General features: G+C 39.1%; 3 protein-coding genes across 3 annotated transcripts in view; 1 reads left to right on the plus strand and 2 right to left on the minus strand.

Annotated features, from left to right (window-relative positions):
• Positions 1-5,865: 5,865 nt before the first annotated feature.
• galnt5 (polypeptide N-acetylgalactosaminyltransferase 5) lies at positions 5,866-12,306 on the plus strand (the record flags this gene model as incomplete). The annotated part of the gene is made up of 10 exons (XM_083908449.1): positions 5,866-6,809; positions 6,908-7,074; positions 7,967-8,086; positions 8,707-8,842; positions 8,972-9,091; positions 9,174-9,291; positions 9,376-9,705; positions 10,504-10,584; positions 10,933-11,085; positions 12,172-12,306. 10 exons carry the CDS (start codon positions 5,866-5,868, stop codon positions 12,304-12,306), a joined length of 2,304 nt encoding a protein of 767 aa, XP_083764575.1.
• A 3,674-nt stretch (positions 12,307-15,980) lies between these two features.
• Positions 15,981-18,188, minus strand: cytip (cytohesin 1 interacting protein; the record flags this gene model as incomplete). Its single annotated transcript, XM_083908266.1, has 8 exons — positions 15,981-16,432; positions 16,660-16,726; positions 16,828-16,894; positions 16,984-17,077; positions 17,287-17,389; positions 17,500-17,554; positions 17,696-17,745; positions 18,021-18,188. The coding sequence occupies 8 exons, from the start codon at positions 18,186-18,188 to the stop codon at positions 15,981-15,983; spliced, it is 1,056 nt and encodes a 351-aa protein (XP_083764392.1).
• Positions 18,189-23,388: 5,200 nt separating this feature from the next.
• The window catches only part of acvr1c (activin A receptor type 1C), a gene marked incomplete at both ends in the record, with an annotated part of 62,354 nt that continues 59,594 nt past the window's right edge, over positions 23,389-26,148 (minus strand). The window contains one exon of the mRNA XM_083908450.1: positions 23,389-23,514. Coding sequence (XP_083764576.1) covers positions 23,389-23,514 — 126 coding nt within the window. The remainder of the gene's footprint in view (positions 23,515-26,148) is intronic.

Raw genomic sequence — 26,148 nt, forward strand, 5'->3', positions numbered from 1 at the left:
GGAATGCGTAAATTTCTCTGTGTGAGTTACACAAACCTGAGCCAAACTCGACTAAACATTCTTCCTCCACCTTTTCACATTTCTTCCGACGAACAGGCGATTGACAGCTTGTCCACAAACCAGAGTCCAAACCTGTCTTACTAGAAATGGGTCTACCCGCCTCTACAGTGATAGAGCAGCTCGGATAGCTCCTTTATTATGGAAAATTATTTTAAACAGCATAAAACGGCCGAGGCTCGTTCCTTGCGTGTTTCTGTCACTATCACTCCAGCTATTGATAAGATGTCTAAATTTATTGCAGAATAATTCTGCAGGAAAAGAGATAAAAGGTTGCTGAATAAAATATGAGGCGAAGGCTGTAAATTGTAGCAATGCATATCATTTCATTCAAATGTAGGACGCAATTACCATCTGCTACACTCATCAGTCCCCTCCTTTATGACTTAATTATATGTTTAATGCTATCAGATCAAGGAAAGGGCAAAACAGATGAATGAGAGAGAAAGAGAAAAGATTCCGCAACAAGACAAAAGGCAAATGAAAAGTAACATAAAGGGACGGAATTGATTTCATTCAGCAGGAAATAGGGAAAGTTAATTTAGATACAGTGTTCCCTCATCTCCTGCGCCTGTGTGAGATAATAAACCCCGCAGCATGTTGTCACTTGGTCTCAAACAAAAGAAGTCAACTTCCTCAAATATGAAACTCTTCCTGTTTTCTGTCGGACAGACAGCAGGTTAGTGAAGGTTCATGATCATCAGGTCGTGTATCAGTGTGTTACTGTATTGATAAGCTGTAAAACACAAGGGTATAGTAATGATGAGGTGTAGGTTTATTTACATTTAATTTTAATTGTACATCTGCACGATTTTAGACATTTTCTTTTTGCTTTGTCCCGATATCTTGTTCGTGACCTCTGCTTTATTTTAGCCCTTCTGTTCCCATTCTGTTGTCCTCTGCTTGCCGGGTTAAACCGAAACTTCCCAACAACACTTAAACTTTTTGTTGGGATGCAAATGGTGTACAGCAGTGTTCACAAAGGAAAACTGGGGTTGTCCAAATGGCTGTGGGCTAAAAAGCTAGCCACTGGGCATCCCAGGTGCCAGCGGGCACTGTCCTAACTGTGTACCTTTGGCCAGAACTCATTATAGGGTGACATTTAGGACTGCTGCTGTCCATGCCAAGTCAGCCCTCTGGATTGAGACAAATTATGTAGTTATTTTTTATGTCAGACATTAAGTCATGTCCAGGGGGAGCCAAATCAGTCTCACCTTCATGTCACCTGACCAAAAAAAAAGAAAAGAAAAAAAGATAAAGGTTGTCGACTTCTTAAACAGAGGGGTGTTATTGAACTTATTTCCAGGAATTTTCTAATGTTATTAAACCAGATTTAATCAAATTAAGGCCTCATCAGCGATGCAGAGACAGTAGAAACAGTCGTATATGATTAGAAAGAGTGATATAGCAAAAAAATTGCAAGAACAAAATAAATATATGGAATCAAGAATTAAGAAGAATTAACATACAGCGACGGGAAAAAATAGTCTCGTCTTGTCTCTTCTGTCATCAAAAAGAGATTTATTTTTGCTCCGTGGTAGTAATTTCTTCCCAGATGGAAGAAAAGCAAACAATTGTGAGAATTTGTGAAGCAAATATATGTGGAATTTTGCTCATTTTCAAGCTTATTTTACAATGTTTTCAACACACATGTATGTTGCACAAGCCACTGAACATCATGATCTGTGTCGTGCACATTCTTCCAGAAACTCGTGTATGCACAACATGAGCAGAACTAAAGCTCCATCTTGTGGAATAAAGCAGGTACAACGATAGGGAGGTTCTGTCAGACTCATAGGTTTTTCACTTATAGGTTTGGCAACAAAAAAATCATCAGATTGAAAAAACAAAATGTGTAAAATAGAGGGGGGGAAACAATGCATTTGTTCACCTTGTGTATAATTAGTACATGCTGCATGGTAAAGGTACCGATGAATATTTTAAGGTCCTTTCTCTCAGAATGGTGGGAGAAATATTCATGATTAGAGAAACCCATCAAACAGAGAAGGTAAACAGCCAAACACTGATGAAACAGCCTCTAAGTGAACAGACCACACAGGCGTACAGGTGTGTGTATCTCACAGAGCATGAAATGAACCAAAGTTGCTGCTGCTTTGAATTATTGGACAAATTAAAGATAATTGCTCATTTGATGTATTCCGAGTAAAGCATTTATTTGATGCATATGCTGTGGATATTTATCTTCAAGATGTAACAAACAGCAAAAAAAAAAAAAAAAAAAAAAAGAAGGATGTAATTGATTATAAGTTAATTGTGCAAAGGTCTCCCTGATGGGAACCATCTGTGAAAAAAAAAGCTGTACATTCACTAACTCTAATCATAATTAATTAAATGGCTAACAAATTATATACATCATAGTTAGCACAGGGGGCGAAAATACCGCAGGATCTGTTATGAAACAAATTAGCTTTAACAATGAAAGAAAATTACATCACATAACTAAATATTACACTCGTTTCCGCAAGCCATATTTCTTAATGAATTCTCTAATTAATTTAATTCACACAATGTGCATAATTTGGAGCTGGAAATGTCAGTGGGTCAGACTTAACCATATTGTTGCTGGCTGTCGTTTTCAACGAGTGCCACATTAGCACAACATGACCTCTATGTAAATTACACGTACCAACTGTTGTCATTTTAATTCCAGGGTCTAAATAACATGTTCTGAAGATATCATACAAATGCGTTTAAGACTTTTAACATGTGCATGTGTCAGTGCACGATTCACAGTTGCCTTCATTTTGTCTAATCCTTTTTCGATGGGAGACGCCATGACCATTTAATTTATAGATGTCAATTACAACAAAAAAGCAATTTTATTTTTTTATGTGTGTGGAATTAAGCGTTGAACTTCGTTGACCGTGTGACACTCAAAGAATCTGGAGTCGTTTAAATCAGTTGAAGCGGCACTTGTTCCTGATTGTTTGTTAGTGTTTTTGTTCTGATTTGTCTCTTTTTTTCTACTTGTACAGCGACCTTGGGTTTCGTGAAAGACGCTTTATAAATCAAAGTTATTATTATTATTATTATTAAAATAATTTTCCCTCAGACAACAGCTGAAGGACCACAGGGTGCAAGGATGGTTCATATCATCTCTATATCAGCTGCTGAACACAATAAAATGCAAATAAATGAAATGAAATCCAAATCATCAACTGTACTGTGTACTAAGACTTATTTTATTGATTAGTCTTTTGAATATTTATTTTATTGTTTTATATGCTATGTCCGTAAAAGTTGTGAGAAGTGCCCTTTACAATTCTCTAGAGACCAATATAACATCGATGATGTAACTGATCTACAAAACAAAATTGAATATTTTAGAAGCCAGGCAGTAAAAAAAATAGATCTTAGCTTGTAAAATGAGTTAATTTAATGAAATGAATCAAAGGATTGAAAGGCTGCTGGGTAATCTAGTCATTTCAGTTCTATTGTGCAGAGCGTCCATGTTTTTGTTTGCATTCAACACACGAACATCCTGAATCTAAAAATGCTTCCTTGTTGTATTTTTAATTGTGAAATAAAATAATCCAAAAAAGAATGGAACTTAAAATATTGACCTTTGTATAAAAACTATAAAAAAGTGAAATACAGTGTAGGTCACAAGACTGTGTTGCTCCAAGGTCCATTGGTTTCTGACCTATTTTCACTGACACTTATTCTTTCATCTCAATGTACTCAAAATGCATTAATCCATTATATTATCAGTCACAGGTCAATATTCCTATTCCTGCATAACATTTCATTTGTTTGTTTTAATTATATTCAAATAAACAGTGTTGCGTGGACATTTACACACTGTTGACTGACTTTCACTGGTGTGTCACCTCTTGTTTTGCGGGTGTTTGTCTCTATGCCTGATCAATTAAGAGAGAATACACTCACATTAACCAAATGAAGGCCGTAACCCGAGTGTGACTGCAGAACTGGATGAATAAATTAAAGAATTGCCCGATGGATGGAGCATATATATTATACGCTAACACATGCATTGAATGGCTCGGGGCCTGTCCTGAGGGCAAGCATTTAGCTAACACACTAATGAAAGAGTGTGTAGTGTGGCTAAGGGCAGCCGCCATGGGAGGTAGCGCTCCCCTCCCTCCACATGTTGGGGACTGTTAATAGGCTGGATGGGACCAATCAGACTCCCAGGAGAGGCCTACTGATGAAGAGGAAAACCTGTCGTTGTCTTCACTAATCACTGCCTAATGGCTGCAGTAACACAGGTTTTATAAATGTGGTTGTGCATGTGTGTCTGTGCCCGTATGTGTGTGTGTGTGTACCTTTTAGAATATTGTTAATCTCTTGCTTTGTTATATTAATATGCATATTTATGAACAGAGATATTTGGTTAAACGTCAGCTGCATGCATTTCAACCAGTATTTGTAGTTATTTCCAATGTTATTATAAATTGATTCATTAAGAACTTCCTTGATTAATTTAGTTGGACCAACAACATCGAGATAATATATAAAATCCTACCGGTCTGTCAGGTTTGCGTTCTCATGGAGCCTAAATAAATAAAAGCTCACATGCATTCATTTTCCATGACACATCTCAGCACAAGAAAGCACTCATTGTCAGAGAGGATCAGTGGTAAAGCAAGTTACGCAACGTTTCTACTTCCTATACCTGCAATATGCTGAACCTGTTTATTTGAAATGGAGTATCACTGCAATATGCTGCTGCTCACCGATTAACCACAAATCCAATTTCATAATAATAATAGTATTAACACTAATAATAATAATAATCAGAATAATAATAATGACCTGTGTCTCTCGTTGTAAATGCTTTTGGTTATATTTTCTGGGGAAGTATGTTATGGTCCAAGAAGTTAAATATTAGAGTTTTATAATGATGTGGACAAGTCTCCATATTCAGATATGGGTCAGACATAGGTCAGATATTGACATCGAGCAATCTTTTTATTTTTTTTAATTATTATTATTATTAATAATAATAATACTAATAATAATTAGTTTATTATTAGTGATTAGTATTATTCGTTTAGTTTATGCTAATTATTAGTTTATGCAAATTTGTCGTTGAAGTTTTACTTTTTCTCGATAACATTCTTTTGTTAATTTTTTTCAACCGAAATAATAAGAACGTAATACATTTTCTGGAGGTTTGTCATTCCACCGAGTCAAAAAGAAACGTTTGTCTTGTTACATAATCTTCACTTTGATGATTCTATTTTGAAGGAAGGACACATCGCTTCCGGCGCTACTTCCGGCTCTCTTGACTTAAGTCGCTGTGCACTTCTCTTTTTTCCCCCCCTCTGTCAATCTGTCCAATCACAGTTTAGTGACAACGCGTTAGCCTTTCGCCGAGTCTTCATACAAAAGCGTGTCAGTCAGGACTTTTGCCACCGTGGAACTTTAGCGGAAGAACTTCGGCGACTTTCACCAAGTTTGTTCTTCGTAGCGGGCAGAAGTTGGTGAGACACACGCGATGTCCCCGGGCTGTTGGACGTGACTGGAGCGACACGGTACAGAGAAATAACTTTACACTGTGTGTGTGTGTGTGTGTGTGAGTGTGTGTGTGTGTGTGTGAGTGTTGGACTATGGGTGTCAGACCCTGCTGTACTTGTGAGTGACAACACTGACTCCTGCCGCCGCCGCCGCTCTCTCCCTCTGTGTCTAGCATGCCACGCAGGCAGCTAACCTCTCTAATACCGAGGAAACTTTGCCTTCAGAACAAAAGTCCCCCCCGCGCTATTGCGACCTGACACTTAATTCATTCCACAGTTCACTTTCCCTAAAGTCTAAAAAAAAACAATGATGAAGGTGAGGAGATACTTGAGAGGGAGTGGGAGGGTTCTCGCCTTCGTGTTCGTCGCCTCTGTCATCTGGCTGCTCTTTGACATGGCTGCACTCCGTATATCAATAAACGACTCCAACAGTCAGCTGCTGAAGGAGAGAGTGATCAAAGAGAGGGAGGTTTTTAAGCATCAGGCCCGGGTGACACAGCTGATGAAGAGGAGGTTTATAAGCCCAGTGCAGAGGGTGGATGTGGACCCAGGCATCGACCTGGACCCGGTGTACAGACGGGGGAATCATCTCCCCAAAGCTCGTGGCTTTGACTCCGAACACCAAGACGAAGCTGCTCTGCAAAATGTTGCATCAAAGCACCGTGGTCCTGCAGAGAAAAAAGCTGTCGACCTGGACCTGAATGTAGACAAGTTGGTGAAAACTAGAGCAGATGTTCCTCAGAAAGAGGTGTTGCCTGATAAAACTCCACAGCCAGAGGATTCAAAGACAAATGAAACGGTCAAGGACGAGCGTGACGAGACTGGAACAAACGAGAAGCAGCTTCAGAACAAAGAGGTAGAGCCTCTTAAAGTAAAGTCTTCCAACAAGGATGCCAAAGAAAATGAGTTGAATGTAAATAAAGAGCAGAAAAAGGAGATGGCTGTTAATAAGAGTCCCCTAAACGCAACAAAGGAGTACGCTAAACCTGTAAAGAAGCTCGAAGCACTAGAGGCCTCCAAGGATAACTCCACTGCTGTCAGAAAACCAGGAGGGGTTCACAGAGTGCTTCCACTGGATGTGACTATCGCTCCGAGGAATCCCAAAGCTGTGGGTCAGTTTGGTCATGCAGCTCTTGTTGCCAGTAAAGACAACTCAGAGGTGAAGAGGAGATGGGATGAAGGTTATTTTAATGTCTACCTGAGTGACCAGATCCCAGTGGACCGTGCCCTCCCAGACACCAGGCCTGAAACGTGAGTTTTCTCGGCACATTTGGGTTTTTTTTGGGGGGGTTTTTCTCAGAAAGCTTGCATTGCAAAGCTGCATCAGCCTTTTTTGCTCTTCTTTCCAGGTGCACGCGGAATCTGGTTCACGACGACTTGCCCTCCACCAGTGTGATTTTCTGCTTTGTGGACGAAGTGTGGTCCACGCTTCTCCGCTCTGTGCACAGTGTCCTCAACAGGTCTCCACCACACCTGCTCAAAGAGATCATTCTGGTGGATGATTTCAGCACCAGAGGTAAAAGAGTGTCTCAGTGACCATCACGCATCAAACACATGACCTCAATTGAATCTACAGGAAGTCTAAGGTTTTTTTATATGTACTTAAAGGTGCATTATGTAATAAATCTAAAGCAACTGGCCATAAAATCCTCCTAATATGTCACAGAGACTCAGGAAAAATGTTCATATAACAAACTGAACTCACCAACAACAACAGTACAGACAAAATATTTGTATTAAAAAATATATTTTGCAGACTGCAAATCATGTTTATGTTTTGAAATCATGTTTTGGCATGTGGCGCCACCTACCACCGTCTACCAATCATTGCAGTCAGTAGAGTCTCAGCTGCCGAGCAACCACGGGTTGCCAGTTGTCGGAAAACAAATCCTAAAAGACTTCGGTATTTTGAATTTGAATGTAATAACCGTTTTTGGCCACATTCTTGTATATGGCATATGGCAATTACTAGATAAACTAAACTTGATATATTGGTAGTAAATTATGAAGTACATGAAGCATTCACCAACTTTTCTGGCTTAAGGTGTTATTGCAACGTAATTAAAAATGATGTGATAAATATGTTCTCATTAGAGGCTTTTGAACTATTTTTTATAGCTAAATAGTAGTCTTTCTGTGGCTTGTTTGTGTCCAGTCTTTATTTACTCAAAACACCAGGGCAACAAATTGCCACAAAGGGGATTAAGATTTTTTACACTTATTGTTAACGAATTTGCAGTTAACAGTAATTAAACTGTAGTTTATGTTTATCCTCATTGTTTTGAATAATTATTAATGATGTGTGTAAGTGCTATAGGCTTCCCTTTTCCTTTTTAATCTTTATGTACTTTTGTCTGCATGTTAGAACTTGTCTGTAGTCGTTTCACAGCTTACTTGTACTCTGGCAGACTATCTAAAAGCGCCACTGGACGCGTACATGGCCCAGTTTCCCAAAGTGCGGATCGTGCGTTTGAAGGAGCGAGAGGGTCTGATCAGAGCCAGGCTTGCCGGAGCTGCTGTTGCGAAAGGTAAATAGAGCTGTCATAAGGGTGCATTAATATAACAGGTAAACATGAGCAGGGCGGAGTTTTGGCGCCTGACTGGATAAAGTGCTGTGACTGTGACATACTGGAAACGTTTCTAAAATGCCACGTTACCATCATGGTACAGTTCGGTTTGGCACAATACCCCATGGTTTGGATATAATGTTAATCAGCATGACATAACGAGACATAGAGTTCAGTGTCCAACTATATGCTATGTAACCAGAAGTTACATAGTGCGAATGCAGGCAATGCACACCTGCTTAGGCTTTGACTGAGGCACCATTCACCCAGTTGTAAGTTCATGTACCATCAATATAATCATTATTTGAAGGTTGAAATCCTACATTCTCTATTCTCTATAGTCATCTCGATTTCTGCAATCAATACAATATGCAACACAGTATGTTGCATAAATTATATATTGTATTTAGTATCGTATGTCTTTGCTGAAACCTCTTTCAGACTTTCACCTGTTCCCTAGTGTATTTATAGTGCACTATTATACATCTTATTTATAGTACATGCTACCTTTCTTTGACAGGACCATAAATATCACACGTATAATATGCAGATGTGACTTGATTTGTTGTCCTCTCCTGTAGGTGAGGTCCTTACCTTCCTAGACTCCCACATTGAGTGTAATGTGGGCTGGTTGGAGCCGCTTTTGGAGAGGATCTATCTGGATCGCAAGACGGTGCCATGTCCAGTTATTGAAGTCATCAACGATAAGGACCTGAGGTGACTGAATGAGATCATGTCTAAGGACATACTGAGTGTTCTAGAGTCATGCTGAATGTCTTATAGAAGAAAAAAAACAAAAAAAATGTCACTTTGACACTGGAGATTCTGCTCTTCCTCTTTGTCCAGTTATGTGCTGGTTGACACCTTCCAAAGAGGTGTTTTCCAGTGGCCGTTGGTGTTTGGCTGGAGCACTGTTCCAGCGGACTACATCAAGAAGCACAACTTGACCATCGCAGATCCCATCAGGTACCAAGTTTTTACTTTTCTGTTCATATTTCATTGATATTTGGGTTTCTGGGGCTTTAAATTCATATAATCCGTCTTACAGGTGTCCAGTTATGGCTGGAGGCCTTTTCTCCATTGACAAAAAATACTTCTATGAGCTTGGTGCTTATGACCCAGGCCTGGATGTTTGGGGCGGGGAGAACATGGAGATTTCATTTAAGGTATATTGCTAATTAAGACATAAGAAAATTGCTTGTTTGGGAACTTTTCTTTCTTTCTTTGTCTAACACGTTGCCTTTGAACAGATCTGGATGTGCGGAGGGGAAATTGAGATCATCCCCTGCTCTCGAGTGGGACACATTTTCCGAGGGCAGAACCCGTACAAGTTCCCCAAAGACAGGCAGAAGACGGTGGAGCGCAACTTGGCGAGAGTGGCCGAGGTCTGGCTGGACGAGTACAAGGACCTCTTCTACGGACACGGCTTCCAGCACCTGCTGAATAAGCAGTTCAATGACGTCGGCAACCTCACCGACCAGATCGAGCTGAGGAAGAAGCTGAAATGCAAAAGTTTCAAGTGGTACCTGGACAACGTGTATCCAGATATGAAAGCTCCTGTAGTCAAAGCCGAAGGCATGGTATGTGATTTCCTTCAATGGGTAAATTGTTGCATAGTTTGGGGACAGCTACAGGAAAGGCCCCAGGATTTTTAATCGGGTTTTAGGGCACATTTAAAAGCAACCTGTTATTAGATCTCAGAGCTCGGGCTGGGGTGTGAAGATGAGACATAAAATGGTGCCAAACCATAAAGAGCTTTAAAAACCAACAATACAATTTTAAAATGTGGTCGAAGCTCACATACAGAGAATAACAATAATCCAGCCGAGATGTGATAAAAGCCTGGATCAGTTTCTCTAAAACTTAGACCGGGATACAGGCCTTTACCATGGCAAGAGTTTCTAATCAAAACTCGGCAGTTGTTCAGAAATGATAGTGTCTCCACAAGACAGTTTATTAGAAAAGACTGTATGTGGAAAAAAAGAGCATGGTACTTTACAGTGAAGTAAGTGTTCCAACGTGTGCTTTCTTCAAACGCAAGTCTTTATGGGGAAGGAAATCAGTGTCGGTGCTCCATTCAGACTTTAATTTACATTTCTACATCAAAGATAATTCTGTCACACGGCAATAACAACAAATTAACTAAATACTTGTTGCTGCTTCCACCTTGTGGTAGTAGTTGCCATTAGACATTGGAGAAGAAAGATGTGTGTTTTGTTATCATTGCATTCACTGATAATATACTGTATATATAATTGTATAATTTGATATAACTACGCATACTCTCTTCTTTGACAACATTCAGATAGAATGCGTTAAAGTTATAAAAGCAGCGCCATGTAAACAAATGTTGTTTACCATGCTGTTTTTCCCCGTAGGTCTTCAATCGTGGTTTAAGAAAATGCCTCACGCTGCAGAACAGCTCTCTGTCCTTCGAGATATGTGATCTCAGTAAGGAGGTAAGTGCTTTTATTTTTACTGAACACAACAAATCAAGTGTGTCACAATTCCTCTGTGTCTCTGAGGAATGTGTGCACATTCAGTGCACTTTTAGCCTCATGAGCGTGGTAATTATGGAGGGGATACCGTAAAAAAAATATCCAAGAATCTACTTATGCATGAGTCCAAGACAGGACCCAAGCCACGATAAACAAGGGTGGAGTTCAAGAGCAGACCAAGCCTTCTCTAACTGTGGTCTTCTTGGACTCAGCTCAGCCCCACTCAGCCATTATTTCAACATCTCTTTATTTCCACAGAGCATAATTACAACCTTTGGCACTCCCTTCCTCTTTTTCTGGTTTTTGTAGAGTCAGCACTTTAATTACACCTGGATGAAGCTTATTCGCCAGCAGGACCTGTGTGTTGCACCGCAAGGCGAGAACAATGGCTTAGCTTTGCAACCGTGCGATAACGCCAAAGCAGCACAGCGCTGGTTCCACAAAGCCACCACCACAGCTCTGGTAGGTCGATGTTTGTCTGTGTCATGTGTAATCAAAGGACTGAATTTGCCGGATTCATTGTCCTGCAGAAATGAAATGTTGCCATCAGTTTAAACTTAATTGTGGGAAAACCAGTGAGTATTCAGAGGCTAAAGCTTTATACCAGGGGTTTCAAACTCAAAACGGCCAATGAGGTGTCTAGACTGGTCATGAGGGAGGCGGTCTGTGGTTCTGTAGCGGCTGAGCAGCATGAGCTCAGCATAATATTCCACCATGATATCACCATAAAGATATTTGATGATGATATTTCACAGTGAAATTTTCAAATTTTCAAAGTGAAAGGTCTTGTTTTGTTACAAAATGATGTGTACTTCAGAATAATAACATATTTATGATGCCAAATAAATCTATTATTATCAAAAACAGAGAAATAAATATGGAATCAATTAAATAATATAAGCTGATATATATATACATATACATATACATATACATGTATATACACTCTATACATTGTTAATGTGGTAAACGACTATTCTAGCTGCAACCGTCTAATGGAATATGTACATAGGTGAATAAACACATAAACAACAATCTCTCCAGTGTTCTTATGGTACATTGTGTTTGCTAATGGCGTTAGAAGGCTATTGGATGATTAGATAACCCTCGAAAACCCTTGTGCAATGATGTTAGCACAGCTGAAAACAGTTTTGCTGGTTCTTTGACAAAAGCAAAGTTTGAAGGGCAAAATCGTTGTTTTGAATAAAAATCATTATTTCTAATTTTCCATTCATTTTGCAACTCTTTTGATGAATAAAAGTATGACTTTTAATGGAAAACACAAAAAAATTGTATAGATGACCCCAAACTTTTGAACAGTAGTGTATGTAAATTTATGGTACTTTTAATGTTGTGATAATTACAACCAAATGTCTAATCCTTACTATTATAAAAAATATTGCTAGCAAATCTATTTCTAGTCTATATTAAATCACCACACCCACTGTGTTCAAAGGAGAATGTTTTCATGGGCCACGTTTGGGCCACATGTGTTTGACACCTCTGCTTTATGCATTAATTCTGTCTCCTGTTTTTATCTTTGTGAAGGCGGACCACATCATAACAGAGTTTCTTAATCACATTTGCCTGGAGGCGGGACCTAAAGGAGACACTGTTTGCCTCAAAACGTGTGATTCTCACAACAGCCTCCAGAAGTGGCAGTTCACACACTACAATTTTTAGTGGTGAGAGTGATGCTGATTTTTTTTTTTTTACATGTCCAATTTGCACTATAGAGAGCTTCAGTGGCCTCGCACTTTGGAGTCATCTGTGGTCCAACCTCAAAACACAGGACTGTATGGAGGAACTTTCATATTATGTGGAGCGTGTGGGAGACGTGCAATGTTTCTAATGTCCTGTTTGGATTCCTTCAGCGGGGACTGATCTTGATTTAAAACACAGAAAAGAAGAAAAAAAAGAAAAGAAAAAAATGTTCCCTGGTTAAGGACATTTTTTAAGGTACTTTGCACTGGTAATTTGGTAAAAGGGCCTATTTTTTTTCTTATTATTGTTATTTTAACTGGGCTACAGGTTTGAGGTTCACTCCATTTTATTAAGTGTTATTCTGATTATGTTTGAAGCCAAAGACATGCACAGTGCCTCAAGTGTTTCTACTGCAGAGGTAAATACGCATGGGAAATAGAATTTCTTTGTTTGTGTAAAATGTGTCGCATCTACTTTTTAGATGTCATATACTTTATATTTGGTGAGGCCACTTTGGGTGAAATGGATGCTTCTGTGCTTTTTATTGCTGTGTTATTTACGTGTAGATTTGGTTGTGAACTTTCTTTGTCACTAGGGGGAAGTGTTGGTTCATTCTGCCAAATGAACTTGTGCTGTGATTTCATGATTTTGTCATCTTTTATCAGAAGCTTTAACCACAAACTGTCGGAAATGCATTTTCATCCGGGAAGTAAAACAGATGACGATGAGACTTGTTTATTTTATCATGTTTTTTTTTGTTTTTTTTTTTTAATCCACTAAACATCAGGGCATGTGTGGACAAGTGTGTTCTCTTAGTTAAGCTCACTCCAAAGGTTCAGATGCTATAAACTCGAACACAAAACAACACCTTCATTACGGCTAGTAGGATTATAATCTCAGAGCATTCCATTCGCTTAATCTACCTTGTTAGCGTGAGATGATTTGTTTGGCGTTCCTCTACAGTTACAGACTAAACAACAGATGTAAACAGAACACGGTTCATTAAGAAACCATTATGTGTGAGGTTTGTGTGAACAGGAGAGTTACTGCTGAAACCTTCTTATAAATTCATGATCATGTGCTCGAACTCCTCTATCTTCTTGCGAGTGTTTCCTCTGCTGATCTTGCGGTAGGACAGGGTGCTGTACTTGGAAGACGAGGAGGAGGAGGATTCCTGGTGACTGTCGCCGCTGTCCCTGGATTTCTTCAGCAGAGGCAGCGTAGCGTAGCCTGTGCTGGTCGCCGTCTGATGAAACCCCACAGGAAAATGGAAGTTGTCTTCCCGCTCTGGCTCTTGCTCTAGCGTAATTTGTCCGTCGCCTGATATCTGGAGTTCAACACCCGACATCTCTGTGGGGACTTGTTCCTTTCTGTCCAGCCTTGCGTGACACTCCTCATTAGTTACATCAGTAGGTTCAAGGTTTGATATCTGAGCCTTTTTTTGTTCCTTGTTTTGAGTTGCTGTAAAGAGAATAAAGAGGAAAAACATATTATATTCCATACAAACTATTTATTTGAATGCTAAACAATTTAAATTCATCTTACCTGTTTCTGATGATGCATTCTGCTCCGTTAAACCAGCTTCTGCTCCTGGTCCTGTAGAGTCTGACTGATGCTTATGCTCAGTATTTTGTGTTTGGAGCTCTTTGTATTCCACCTCCTCTTCTTCTTCAGTCAGAATGAACTGCAAAGCTGTGTCTTTCTCCATCGCTAAATTCTCTTTGTCATTTAAGACTTCTCCCTCTGCTTCGCCCTTCGCCTGTGGGATTGGTTTTTCCACTCCTTCACTTTTAATAAGATATTTGCCCTCATTGGCAGCGACCCCACACAGTGTGTTGGCCAACTCGCATTCCTGATTAGTCTGATCCTCGTCGCTGTAGAACACAGAGTCGTCTCCCTCCTCCATCAAACACACAGCTCTCTCCGCGGGCTGATCCATGGTGTGTAAGGCCTCCAGAGTGATGCCACCGATGATCTCCAGTACCTGGGACACCAGTGCATTCTCCTCTTCTGATGTGAGTCTCTGGGCCTTTGGAGGAGCTGAACTTGTCTCCATGTCTTTCTCTTCTTCCCTCCTGTGATGCTGAATAATAGTCAAACAGCACTCATCTGCTGTGATGTGATGCTGTTCTTTGCAGAGAGTTTCTTAAATTGAAAAGTCAAACATCCTCAGAGCTCACATGGTCAGATCCAGTGTTACCAAAACACTATTCTGCATTGTAAATCGGTGCAAGGTCCAGCTCTCGTGCGCGACCACCATGTCATTGAGTATGTGCGCTGAAATCACTGAAGAACAGTGGTTTTGTTGTGGACCCAACAAAGACTCTTTGTTGCTCTGGCATCTGCATATACTGCATTGTACTCCAGCTCTAATCTCTGCTGGTTGACAACGTGCATGCTGTAGTCTGGATCAACATTCTCCTATAGGCAGGAGCTTTATGTAAGTAAAGATCATTAGTAAAGCACCTTAATGCTGATATAATGTTCTTAAAACATCAGCGCTCTCTGCACACAGCAGTGGAAAGAACTTTCACTTTTGTGCTGCTTTACAATTTTGAGGTTTAAGGAATAAAAAAAAAAAGTCAGATAAAGGATTTACATTCAGATATTTCTTTGCAAACACTCATTAAGTTTCAAATGACAATAACCTGCACAACATGATTTTCCTCTGGGTTTAGTTTGTTCCATAAAACCTAAAGTTTAGCCATTTTATTTCGTTCCTTTATAATAATGAGACAAGTGCATCAACATGTGATGTAAATATCAACAATCGAGAGTGTCAAGGGTGTGAATATTTATCAGTAAGATGCATGATGCCCCATTAGGTGTCTGTCTGTCGCTCTCGCCACAACAGCAGGAAACAGACCTGTTACAGGAAATGTACATGTACGTATATGTAAATAGCTTGAAAACTATTGCACTCAATAAAACCAGTGCTCGTTTGTGTTAAAACTGTTTATTTCCTGCATCATTCCACACTTTAAACAGTACTATTGAAATGACAGCTGTAAATAGAGCATGCTGTGTTGCTCTTTAGTATCTGAACAGAAAATACATAAGTACGTTTATAAAACTCACACAAGCATGTGCATCATTTTAATTTTTAATCATAAAAATTGCTTTTGAAAACGTGTCAACATACAGTACACTGACTGGACAAGAAAACAGTTTCAGGGCTTCTGAATACTGAAAGTGACTGGTGTATAAATTATTTTTGAAATGAGAAACAGGTGAGTAGTATACATACGACGGTATGACATATACCCACATCCTGTTTTGCTTAAGCAGACATCTGTGGTGAGGAGCTTTTTAAAATAAGCCATTCTCATGAACGCAGGTACTGCATTTCAGACTGTTATAAATGGTATGAGAGGGGTAAAGGCATTTATTTAGTAAAATACATTATTTATTTAGTTTAGCCATGACAATCTGAGGAATACATTCATTTACACATTTACACATTTTCATAATGCTTTTGTGCCAAGCAGTGAGCCAGACTCCTCTTCCTGTACAGTAGACCATCTTCACAATATCAGTCTTTTCCATGTCTCTGTTAAAGCAAACACTAAACCCAACCTTTTAAGCATGTGCAAACACTTCATTATCAATCACTTCTCTATCAAGTAAGAGTCAAGAAGCAGGAGAGCAACAGGTCACTGAGTGTTTGGCCCCGTCTCCTCCTCCTCGACTGATCGTTGGAGTCCAGGAATTAACTTGAAGATGTGTTTGCGTACATTGCTTTTCCTGCTTTTTCTGGGCAGAGTACCAAACAAGGACGAGATCCTCGTTTCCTCCCACGAGGGAGAGAGGGAGCTGCTGCTGCCGGCGTAGCTGGAGCTGCTGGAGCGGCTGAGGGGCTTGTGATGGAGGCTCGAGCTCAGCGAAAACCTGCCCGAGCTGTCCTGTGAGGGGAAATCTCTGGAGAAGAAGCAGCTGTCGTCTGCGGTGCTGGCTGCACTGCAGGGGCTGGGAGAGCACACGTCCCCGAACACGCTGGCCTGGTCACTGTAGCTGCTGTCACTGGAGAAACGCCGGCTGCAGCGGCCTGTGGGGGAACTCAAAGAAGAGTCCATGGAGAGGCGGAAGCTGCTGTTGCTCAAGGTACCTGAAAACATAATTAAGTCCCCAGTTAGCAAAAAGCTCCAGTTGTCAAGAAGTTTGAGGCAGGAAGTTCGTCAGCAGCGTCTTCTCTCAGGGGGGGGAACTCCTTTCATGTTCTACACGATCTGGAGTTTACACTTCAATTCACATCGTTAACAGTGTGACTTTAGAGACGCGTAATTGGTGATGGGAAAGGAAGTGCTGCGGTCTGACAGCTGAGCCAACACTCACCTCGCATCAGGCGCTTTTCCTGTAATGTCAGCTCTTGCAGCTCCACCCGTTTCTCATGTAGTGATTGCTGTATAGGCAAAATAAAAAAAGAGTTGCAGTTAGAATATGTGCATGTACAAATACTCAGACTATCACAGAGCAGCAGTATGTGAGTAACTGCAGTGTTACCTTCAGCAGCTTCATCCTCTTCTCCAGTTCTATCTGCTTCACTATATTCCCACACACAGTCTCCATCCTGGAACAACAACAAAAAACATAATGTATCACACATCCTTCCAATAGAAAGTAGTTATAAATGTTGGCTTTAGAATCGCTGCCACTCACTTCAGCCTGTTGGTGGATTCCTTTATCAGACCGAGTATGTCGTTGTGTGATGACCCTTCGATGCTGACCCCGTTTATTGTAACAATAACATCTCCTACAGTAAATGAAGGCAAAAAAGGGAAGTCATCAGTTATGAGAACTCGATTGCTATCTATTGTGCTTAAGCGTCAGTGTGTGCGTGTGTGTGGGCGTTTACAGCATATATCTGACCAGAGGTATATCTGTCACACTATCTACACCAGTGAATGTGGGTTTCGTGTGTGTGTGTGTTATAGGGTGGGGGAGAGGATGTGGCTGCTTCACCTGTGGTCAGGCCGGCGTTCTCTGCAGTGCTGTCCCTCTGCACTTTGCAGACAAACGTGCACATTTCCACCGCAGAGCTGTTCTTCATCTGCAGTCCATACGTCTGCAACAAAGACAAATATGAAGATATCATTTATCCCCCCTAAAAAAAAAAAAAAGAGGCATCAATGTGAACTTTAAAAAAAAATGTTCCTTCACTTCAATTTTTAATACCTGAATTTCAAAACCAAATGTTTCATTGTCTTGTTTCTCCAGTTCAACTGTGATCCTGTGCAAAAAAAAAAGAAAAAAAAGATGCGTTTTTATTATTCTGACAAATACTAGTGATTCATTTAAAGTTAGAATAAAGTTTTGCATGTGGTAAAAGCGCAGAGGAAAACGTAAAAGAAGTTTCACATCAGGTTTTTACCTTTGTGGGTCGGCGTAATCGATCAGTGAGGTAGAGGGGGTTAGTTTGGGCTGCAAAGGGAGAAATGCAAAGTTATTCTCTAAAACAATGGACTTGTTCTGAAATGTTTAGGAAACTTGTTGATCCTATAGTGTTGCATAACTTGGAAGATTAAAATAGTTAAAAGGCTTTCGGGGCATTTGCCCGGGACCTGCTGTATTTACTTCTGCACAATTTGTGCCAAATCATTGCAGTGATTCTCATTTTAAAGTAATAATGAAGAAGAAAAATATTGCTCCACTCTTATGTCACAGTCTATGTAAAGTGTATATTTCCAATAACTCACCTTGCAAACTCTGGGCAGAAAGCTTGTGTTCTGAAGTTGCCGATCTTTGTTCCCCCTCAGTGAACGCCGGGACCACAGAGAACTCTTCTTCCTCTGAACATTATCCAGAATGTCATTCTCTTGGCTGCCCTGCTGTTGAAGTCCATTGAAGTTCATGGTGGACTGCATGCTAGAGTAGTCCTCAAAGCACCATTATGTCCTGCTGCTCTTTAGTGACTGCTGCGAGGTGTGGTCCTGCTTCTGCTGTGCAGCACGAACCGAAGAAAAAAAAAAGTGTCAGCGCGGAAATCCACACCATGTGATGATGATTGTGGTGAACCTGCAGATCACAGCCTCACTCATACACACTTTCCTCCTCACCTCCTTTAACCCTTTTCTTTTTTTTCTCTCTCTCTTTCTTGAGAAGGCCTGGCCTGTTGTTGTGAAAAGAAAGGGAAGGAGAGTGCTGAAGAATGTTTCTTGTATAATTCCCCTTCAAACAGTCCCCTTTACTCTTTTTTTTTTTTGCAGACTTTGCAATTTGATTTATGGTCTGTCAGAAATCAGCAATGCATGAGAAACTGCCACCTCATGCCCCCACCAGCACCTGCTTCCAGCTCTGCCTCACTCTCTCATTTCTGCAGGCTCGTCTTATGGAGACAGACAAAAGGCTGATTTAGCTCAGGGCCATTGTCACTCACACTCCCCACACAGACAGCATGGGTCAATGGACTGAAGGCATCAGACATAGTGGGATCAAAAAAAAAAAAAAAAAGGGGAAAAGAATACACACAGACGAGCAGTGAGGGAGACAAAGAAAAACTGAACCACAGTGCACCAACCTTCTCCCACTAGCATGCCACTGCCTTCAAACAGGACTTTGTGTAACATACATGAAAAGAGTGTGATCTTTCATCGCGTACAAAAGCTTCATTTCTAATTTTCTTTTTTAGCTTTTGTACTGTGCGGTACACATAACACACATTTCATCACAGCAAACCCCTCTGACTCCATGACCCTCAGCAGAGATGTTACCTAATACACTTGTTTCTCGAATCCCACCGCCCCGCATACCTTTGGTGTTCCCCTGCTCCAACACACCTGATTCAATTCTTTTGATATCAGAATCCTTCTTTAAGCAGGAGCTGTAGAGAATCGGGAAGAATTGGTGACCACTTGCCACCTGCTGTAATGCGAAGAAGAAGAAAAAGACGCAACCAGTGGGGCAAGTAGCTTCTTTTTTTTTTGTCAGATGTTGGTCCAACAAGAATAGCATAAAAAATAGTCTAATATAAGAATATGAATTGTGAATATGCATCCATGTATTGAAGCATAACAAGTCCACCACTAATGGGCCCTTTTGAGACGTGTAAGCAGGAAAAGCACAGGTGTTTCTGATCACATTGACGATGGCACTGTTGAGTTCGTGTAAGTCTGGTCAAAGTGTGACAGTGAGCCAGTGTGTGTCCTGCAACTGAGGAAGCTAAATGGAACTCAGCCGTTCACTACTTTGATTATGTACACCTGTGATTCTCCTACTGTGACCTGTCAAAAAACGGGCTGCTGTTATGTTCACTTCAATAATAGCAGCCCATTATTACTATTATTATTATTATTGTTCTGAGGAGAGGTTGGCATTTGGGTGAACTTTCACCTTAATATGAACGGCACATATCTAATGAGTAATAATAATAATAATCCAAAAGTTTGGTGTGTTAAAAGTTAATGATATTAGTGAGACTGCAGATTATTACAAATCAGGGGACTACGGTGGCCTACACATACTAAAAAAGGATGTCAATTTTCTTTGTTTGCATTCTATGGTTTCACTTCAAAACATGAAACACTTGCTCTGATGTGTCGCTTCAGGCTGCTGTAGAAACATAAAGCAAGGCCCTTCCCTGAACTACAAACAAAATGCTATGACCTTTGACCTTTAACGTAACCAAATGATTGTTTTATTAAAGCATTTACACAAAGATAATTATTAGTAGTAGTGGATTCAACTTCTGCCAATAAACTAACAAACCAGACTCTTCACTTAGTGTTGTTACTACAGGGAAGTGCAGCTAACTTCCTGCAAACTGTGTGACCTTCTCTGAGGTGACAGGTACTGCAGTAAAAATCTGGTAAAGCAACTTACAGCAATGAATCAGTTAGGGAATGACTCATCTGTGTCGCGCTGATAGCCTCGCTGTCCCAGCTTCATTTCCTCTGTATGTAACGGACAAATCCACATCAGCGCGTACACGAATAGAGCAGCAAAAGATAAAGCGCAGACAGAGTCACATCAGATGGTAAAAGTGAGATGGGAAACATGAATAAAGGGACCAAAAAAGTCTCTGTGACATCGTGCCCTACTTACACTGATGTGCACCAGAGACTTGCTCTGACTCAGTGACCTCACTTATTGATGTAAGCAATGTAATCACGCAAAAGCAAGTACAGCATTTATTCATATTTAACTAGCGTGTGTCATCATATATAAAATGGAAGAAAAGACTTTGAAACTGAACATGGTGGTCACTCCTCTTTGAAACAACAATATGTATAGATAGCTTCAGTGAGCAGAGCCAGAGATGGATACTTAAATATAGCATTGCATTGGAATCACTTACACATATTTGGTGTCTTTAGATTTTAGTCTAACAGAAAAGTTTAATTTATTATGTTAATCTAAACATTTTAATTCGCCATAGCAATAAAGACTACTGAGCCATAATAAGAAGAACTAGATCAGATGTTTTCTTAAAATGTACTGTATATTTAGGTAAAATATTTTTTTCCACTAATAAATGTGCTGTCAAGACTGGAGCAGAATGTTTAAGATAGAATGGAAATTAAGAATCTGAGTAAAGTTTCCTAAGAGTTTTCAAGGAGGATCTCGGTATATTTGTTTTAGTTTGGGTTATGGAATTCAGATAATTTAAGGTTAATTGTAAGAAAGGTTTTAGCAAAGTTTAACTAAATTTGATGAGTGTTTTAGAAAATATATGCAGGAAAAAGCGTGGAGAAGTACCAATAAATTCTGAAGGAATTCTCAGATATTTTGGGAAACTGTAAGGAAAGTTTCCAGATTTGTATTTTTATTATTATTATTATTATTGTGGGAATAACTTTTTTGTTTTTAGGAAGGTTTGTGGAAATGTTCAGGGAATTTTAAGGAATTCTTTGAGATTGAATTTTCCTCAAATTTTATGAAATTCAATTAATCTTAAAGTGTAACTAGAAAAGCACTCAGAGAGCGCAGCCCTCCGCTAAAGCAGCTCAGCCTCCCACAAACTAGCAATAAAAATAGTGATAGCATCTACAGATCACGTCCATAATGTTATCACTTGTTCATTGCGGACATTTCCTGAAAATGTTCGAGTTTTTCAAGTTATGTTGCTAACAGACAAGCTAACTCCAGCGAAAACATATACCTCCTGGTGGAGGTCAATAAAACAAACAGCATGTCATATTTTAATGAAAGCAGTGTCACATTTATTAATATTGAGCTATGTCACATACAATAATATAAAAAAGACACAGGTCATAAATTGCACATGGTCGTCACTGTCGCTCCACTTTGGAATTAATTACAACTTATATAACTCTATAACTCTAGGTATTTATAGGTGTCTTCAGTGAGTAGAGGCAGAGCCAGATGCTTAAATGTAGCATTGCAGCACAGTCAAATAAATACATGACTGAAGAACTGAGCATTTTCACAAAAAGAAAAAAAAAAACTTGATGATGATGCTGATGCACATCCAGTAATTCTGATACCTTCATGACAGGAAAAGAGAGTTTGTGGTTATGTAACTTTTGCTATAGCAGCTAAAACAATATAAACCTTAACTTGAGATTATGTAACTATAGACATGAATATGAAACCACCAAGTGTGTGGGGAGACATGGAAAGTTGTTTGTTTTCTGCAAAGTACCAGTTTCACAGCTTCACAAGAACTACAATGATTTATCAGAATCACACAGAGACACACAGGTAAGCCTGCACACGTGAGTGCACAGATTTACCTGTGAGCACTTCCCAAAAGCCTCTCATGACAATGGACAATTCGTTTGCATCCATAACCCAAACTGTTTGAATTTCCAAAGTGCAAATAAGGTATAAATTGAGTAAAACACATTTTTCCACATTCACGATAGAGCTTATTTTGTCCAAAAAAAACTAGGATTAAACGGTGAGCTGAAAAGTTTTCAGTGTGCAAAAATTCACAAGCTTCGGTTCTCAAGTTTAACACTTGTACATTCTCATCGCGGGTAAGCCGGGCCGTCAAAACTGAGAGACGTCTTTGCACTCTTAAAAGACGGTTAAAAGCAAGGGTTTGCCCTGAGGGTGGAGTCGGGGGAAAAGGTCAAGTTGTTGCATCTGTCAGTGTTTCCTACTGTAACCACAATTAAAGACAGACCAGGAAGTGAACTCAGCTTTCATTAGTTTTGAGCAGTTTTCTGTGAACCTCAGTTGTGTCTTAACTCCAGGAATCAGAGGTCGTCTCCTGGGGAATATGAAAGGTCAGTCAGTATAGGTGTGGATGCGTTTGGACCAACAGACTGATCACTGACCACTGCAACCAACTACAGCTGGCATGGCAAACCGCTCATCAGAGCTAAGTCACTGTTTGTTTGTTTTTCATTCCTCCACCTTTAAATATCTGTGTAGATTCTCACGTATCTCGGTCACAGTTGTGCAAATGTCTCTGAATCAGTAGAAACTGGATTTGTAGATTTCTTGACCAACGAGGCTCGTTGCTACTGATTTAATGGCATAAGTAGAACTATGACCAGGATGTTTGCTGGTTGTTTGGGAGTAAAAATCCTTCAACGCAAAACAGAACTGAAGAAGCCTCTTAGATGAGAAGGGAAATGTCAAGGAGCAACCATTCCGGAGCAATCAATTCAATTTTTGTTTAATCCAATGTTCTCCTCCTGTGATTGTCCTTTAGCACAGCAACACTGTGTTTGCTACAAAATATGGCACACACAAAAAAAACAAACACACCACAATGTGCAACTTCAAGCTTTGGCAACTTAAATGTGTGAGGTAGCAAAAATAATCTGTATATACATTAAACATACATTTATTTCTTCACGGCTCTTCCTTTCTAAAGAGGAGCTGTTTGGTTCAAATAGGTTCATTTCATATGTCTGTGTGCAAAACAAAAAGCAGCCTCAGACACCTCCTGAATACTTTGGCAACGACAACAACAACGACAACAACAACAGCAAAAACCACCTGATGAGGCTCTCTGAGGGTGCGCAGTGTAACTATGTCCTGCAGGGGGCAGCCTCAGGCAGACAGAGAGCTCAGTTGGTCCTCGTTTGCTCTCAGTTCCTCTTGTTGCAACAGTTCCAACACCGGTGCTGATCTGCAGGGCAACAGATCCATCTATTCTTTTGTGTCCTTGATGACGGTCAACTGAGACAGAGACTTCTTGACCCGTAAAGCAGTGAGTCGAGCAGCAGGGTTACCGTACCAACACTCTCTCATCAGTTTGCCCATAACACGCATGGCCTGGAACATGGACATGGAAACAGTGTCATTCATCATATCACTTAAAATAGACAACTAAAAAATAAAAATAAAATAATGAGAATATTTCAAATTTGTTTAGAAAGGAACATTTCTGGTTGGGGGGGGGGTGTAATCTACTTTTTGGTCAAATTTTGGATGACATGCTATCGAATTACTTTTTTTTATTTTTTAGACAACATGCTAAAGTATGACTTTTCATCAAGAAAATATGTAAGACATGCTATTGTATGACATTTTATTTTTTCGTTTCATTTCATACTATAGTATGACTTTTTTACCATTTTTGGACGACATACTATACAATTACTTTTTTTACCATTTTTGGACGACATACTATACGATAACATTGTTGACCAATTTTGAAAATTTTTGAAAACATATTATAGTATGACGTTTTGACCATTTTTGGACGACATGCTGCACTATGACGTTTTCGACAAATTTTGACCATTTTTGGACAACATACTATACTATGACGTTTTTGACCATTTTTGGACGACATGCTATACTATGACGTTTTTGACCAATTTTGACCATTTTTGGACGACATACTATACTATGACGTTTTTGACCATTTTTGGACGACATACTATAGTATGACTTTTTTGAAAGACATACTATACTATGACGTTTTTTACCAATTTTGACCTTTTTAGGACGTCAAACTATACTATGACGTTTTTGACCAATTTTGACCTTTTTAGGACGTCAAACTATACTATGCCGTTTTTGATCATTTTTGGACGACATACTATAGTATGACTTTTTTGAAAGACATACTATACAATGTTGTTTTGACCAATTTTGACCATTTTTGGACAACATACTATACTATGACGTTTTTGACCATTTTTGGACAACATACTATAGTATGACTTTTTTGAAAGACATACTATACTATGACGTTTTTGACCAATTTTGACCATTTTTGGACGACATACTATACTATGACGTTTTTGACCATTTTTGGACGACATACTAAAGTATGACTTTTTTGAAAGACATACTATACTATGACGTTTTTTACCAATTTTGACCTTTTTAGGACGTCAAACTATACTATGCCGTTTTTGATCATTTTTGGCGACATACCATAGTATGACGTTTTTACCATTTTTGGACGACATACTATACGGTGACGTTTTTGACCAATTTTGGACGACATACTATAGTATGACGTTTTTGACCAGTTTTGAACATTTTTGGAAGACATACTATAGTATGACATTTTTTATCATTTTTGGAAGACATACTATACTATGACGTTTTTGACAAATTTTTGATGGTCACGACAAAAAAATGGTCAGATTAAGGACGATATAGTGTAGTATGACATTGAGGTCGACAACATAGTATAGTATGACGTTTTGGTCACATTTTCGGCTAAAAGAAATGTTTCCAAAAAATTGTCCGATTTTGGACGACATAGTATAGTATGACGTGTTTGTCAAATTTTGGACCAACATTTTTTATTCATAAAAATTGTCAGATTTTGGACAAAATAGTGTTGTATGACATTGAGGTCGACGACATAGTATAGTATGACGCTTTGGTCACATTTTGGGCTAAAAAAAAAGAATATTCAAAAAAATTTCCTACTTTGGACGACATAGTATATAGTATGTCGTTTTTGTCAAATTTTGGACCAACATTTTTTTTTCAAAAAAATTGTCAGATTTTGGACTAAATAGTGTAGTATGACATTGAGGTCCACGACATAGTATAGTATGACGTATTGGTCACATTTTGGGCTAAGAAAAAAATTATTCTGATTTTGGACGACATGGTAGTATGTCGTTTTTGTCAAATTTTGGACCAACATGTTTTTTTCAAAAAAATTGTCAAATTTTGGACGAAATAGTGCAGTATTACATTGAGGTCGACCACATAGTATAGTATGACGTTTTGGTCACATTTTGGGCTAAAAAAAAAAAAAAAATTTAAATTCCAATTTTGGACGACATAGTATAGCATGTCATTTTTGTCAAATTTTGTACCAAAATATTTTTTCCCAAAATAATGGTCAGATTTTGGACGAAATTGTGTAGTATGACATTGAGGTCGACATTGAGGTTTTGGTCACATTTTGGAAAAAAAAAGTTTTTTCAAAAAGATTTCCGATTTTGGACGACATAGTATAGTATGTCGCTTTTGTCAAATTTTGGACCAACATGTTTTTTTCAAAAAAATGGTCAGATTTTGGACGAAATAGTATAGTATGTCGTTTTTGTCAAATTTTGGACCAACATGTTTTTTTCAAAAAAATTGTCAGATTTTGGACGAAATAGTGCAGTATTACATTGAGGTAGACCACATAGTATAGTATGACGTTTTGGTCACATTTTGGGCTACAAAAAAAAATTCAAAAATGTCAAATTTTGGACGACATTGTATAGTATGACGTTTTTGTCAAATTTTGGACCATTTTTTTTTCAAAATAATGGTCAGATTTTGGACCAAAGAGTTGTAGTATGACATTGAGGTCGACGACATGGTATAGTATGACGTTTTGGTCACATTTTGGACCAACATTTTTTTTTCAAAAAAATCGTCAGATTTTGCACGAAATAGTGGAGTATGACAATGAGGTCAACAAAATAGTATAATTTGACG

The sequence above is a fragment of the Microchirus variegatus genome, assembly GCF_963457635.1.
Source record: "Microchirus variegatus genome assembly, chromosome: 22".
In the NCBI taxonomy this organism is placed as follows: Eukaryota; Metazoa; Chordata; class Actinopteri; order Pleuronectiformes; family Soleidae; genus Microchirus; species Microchirus variegatus.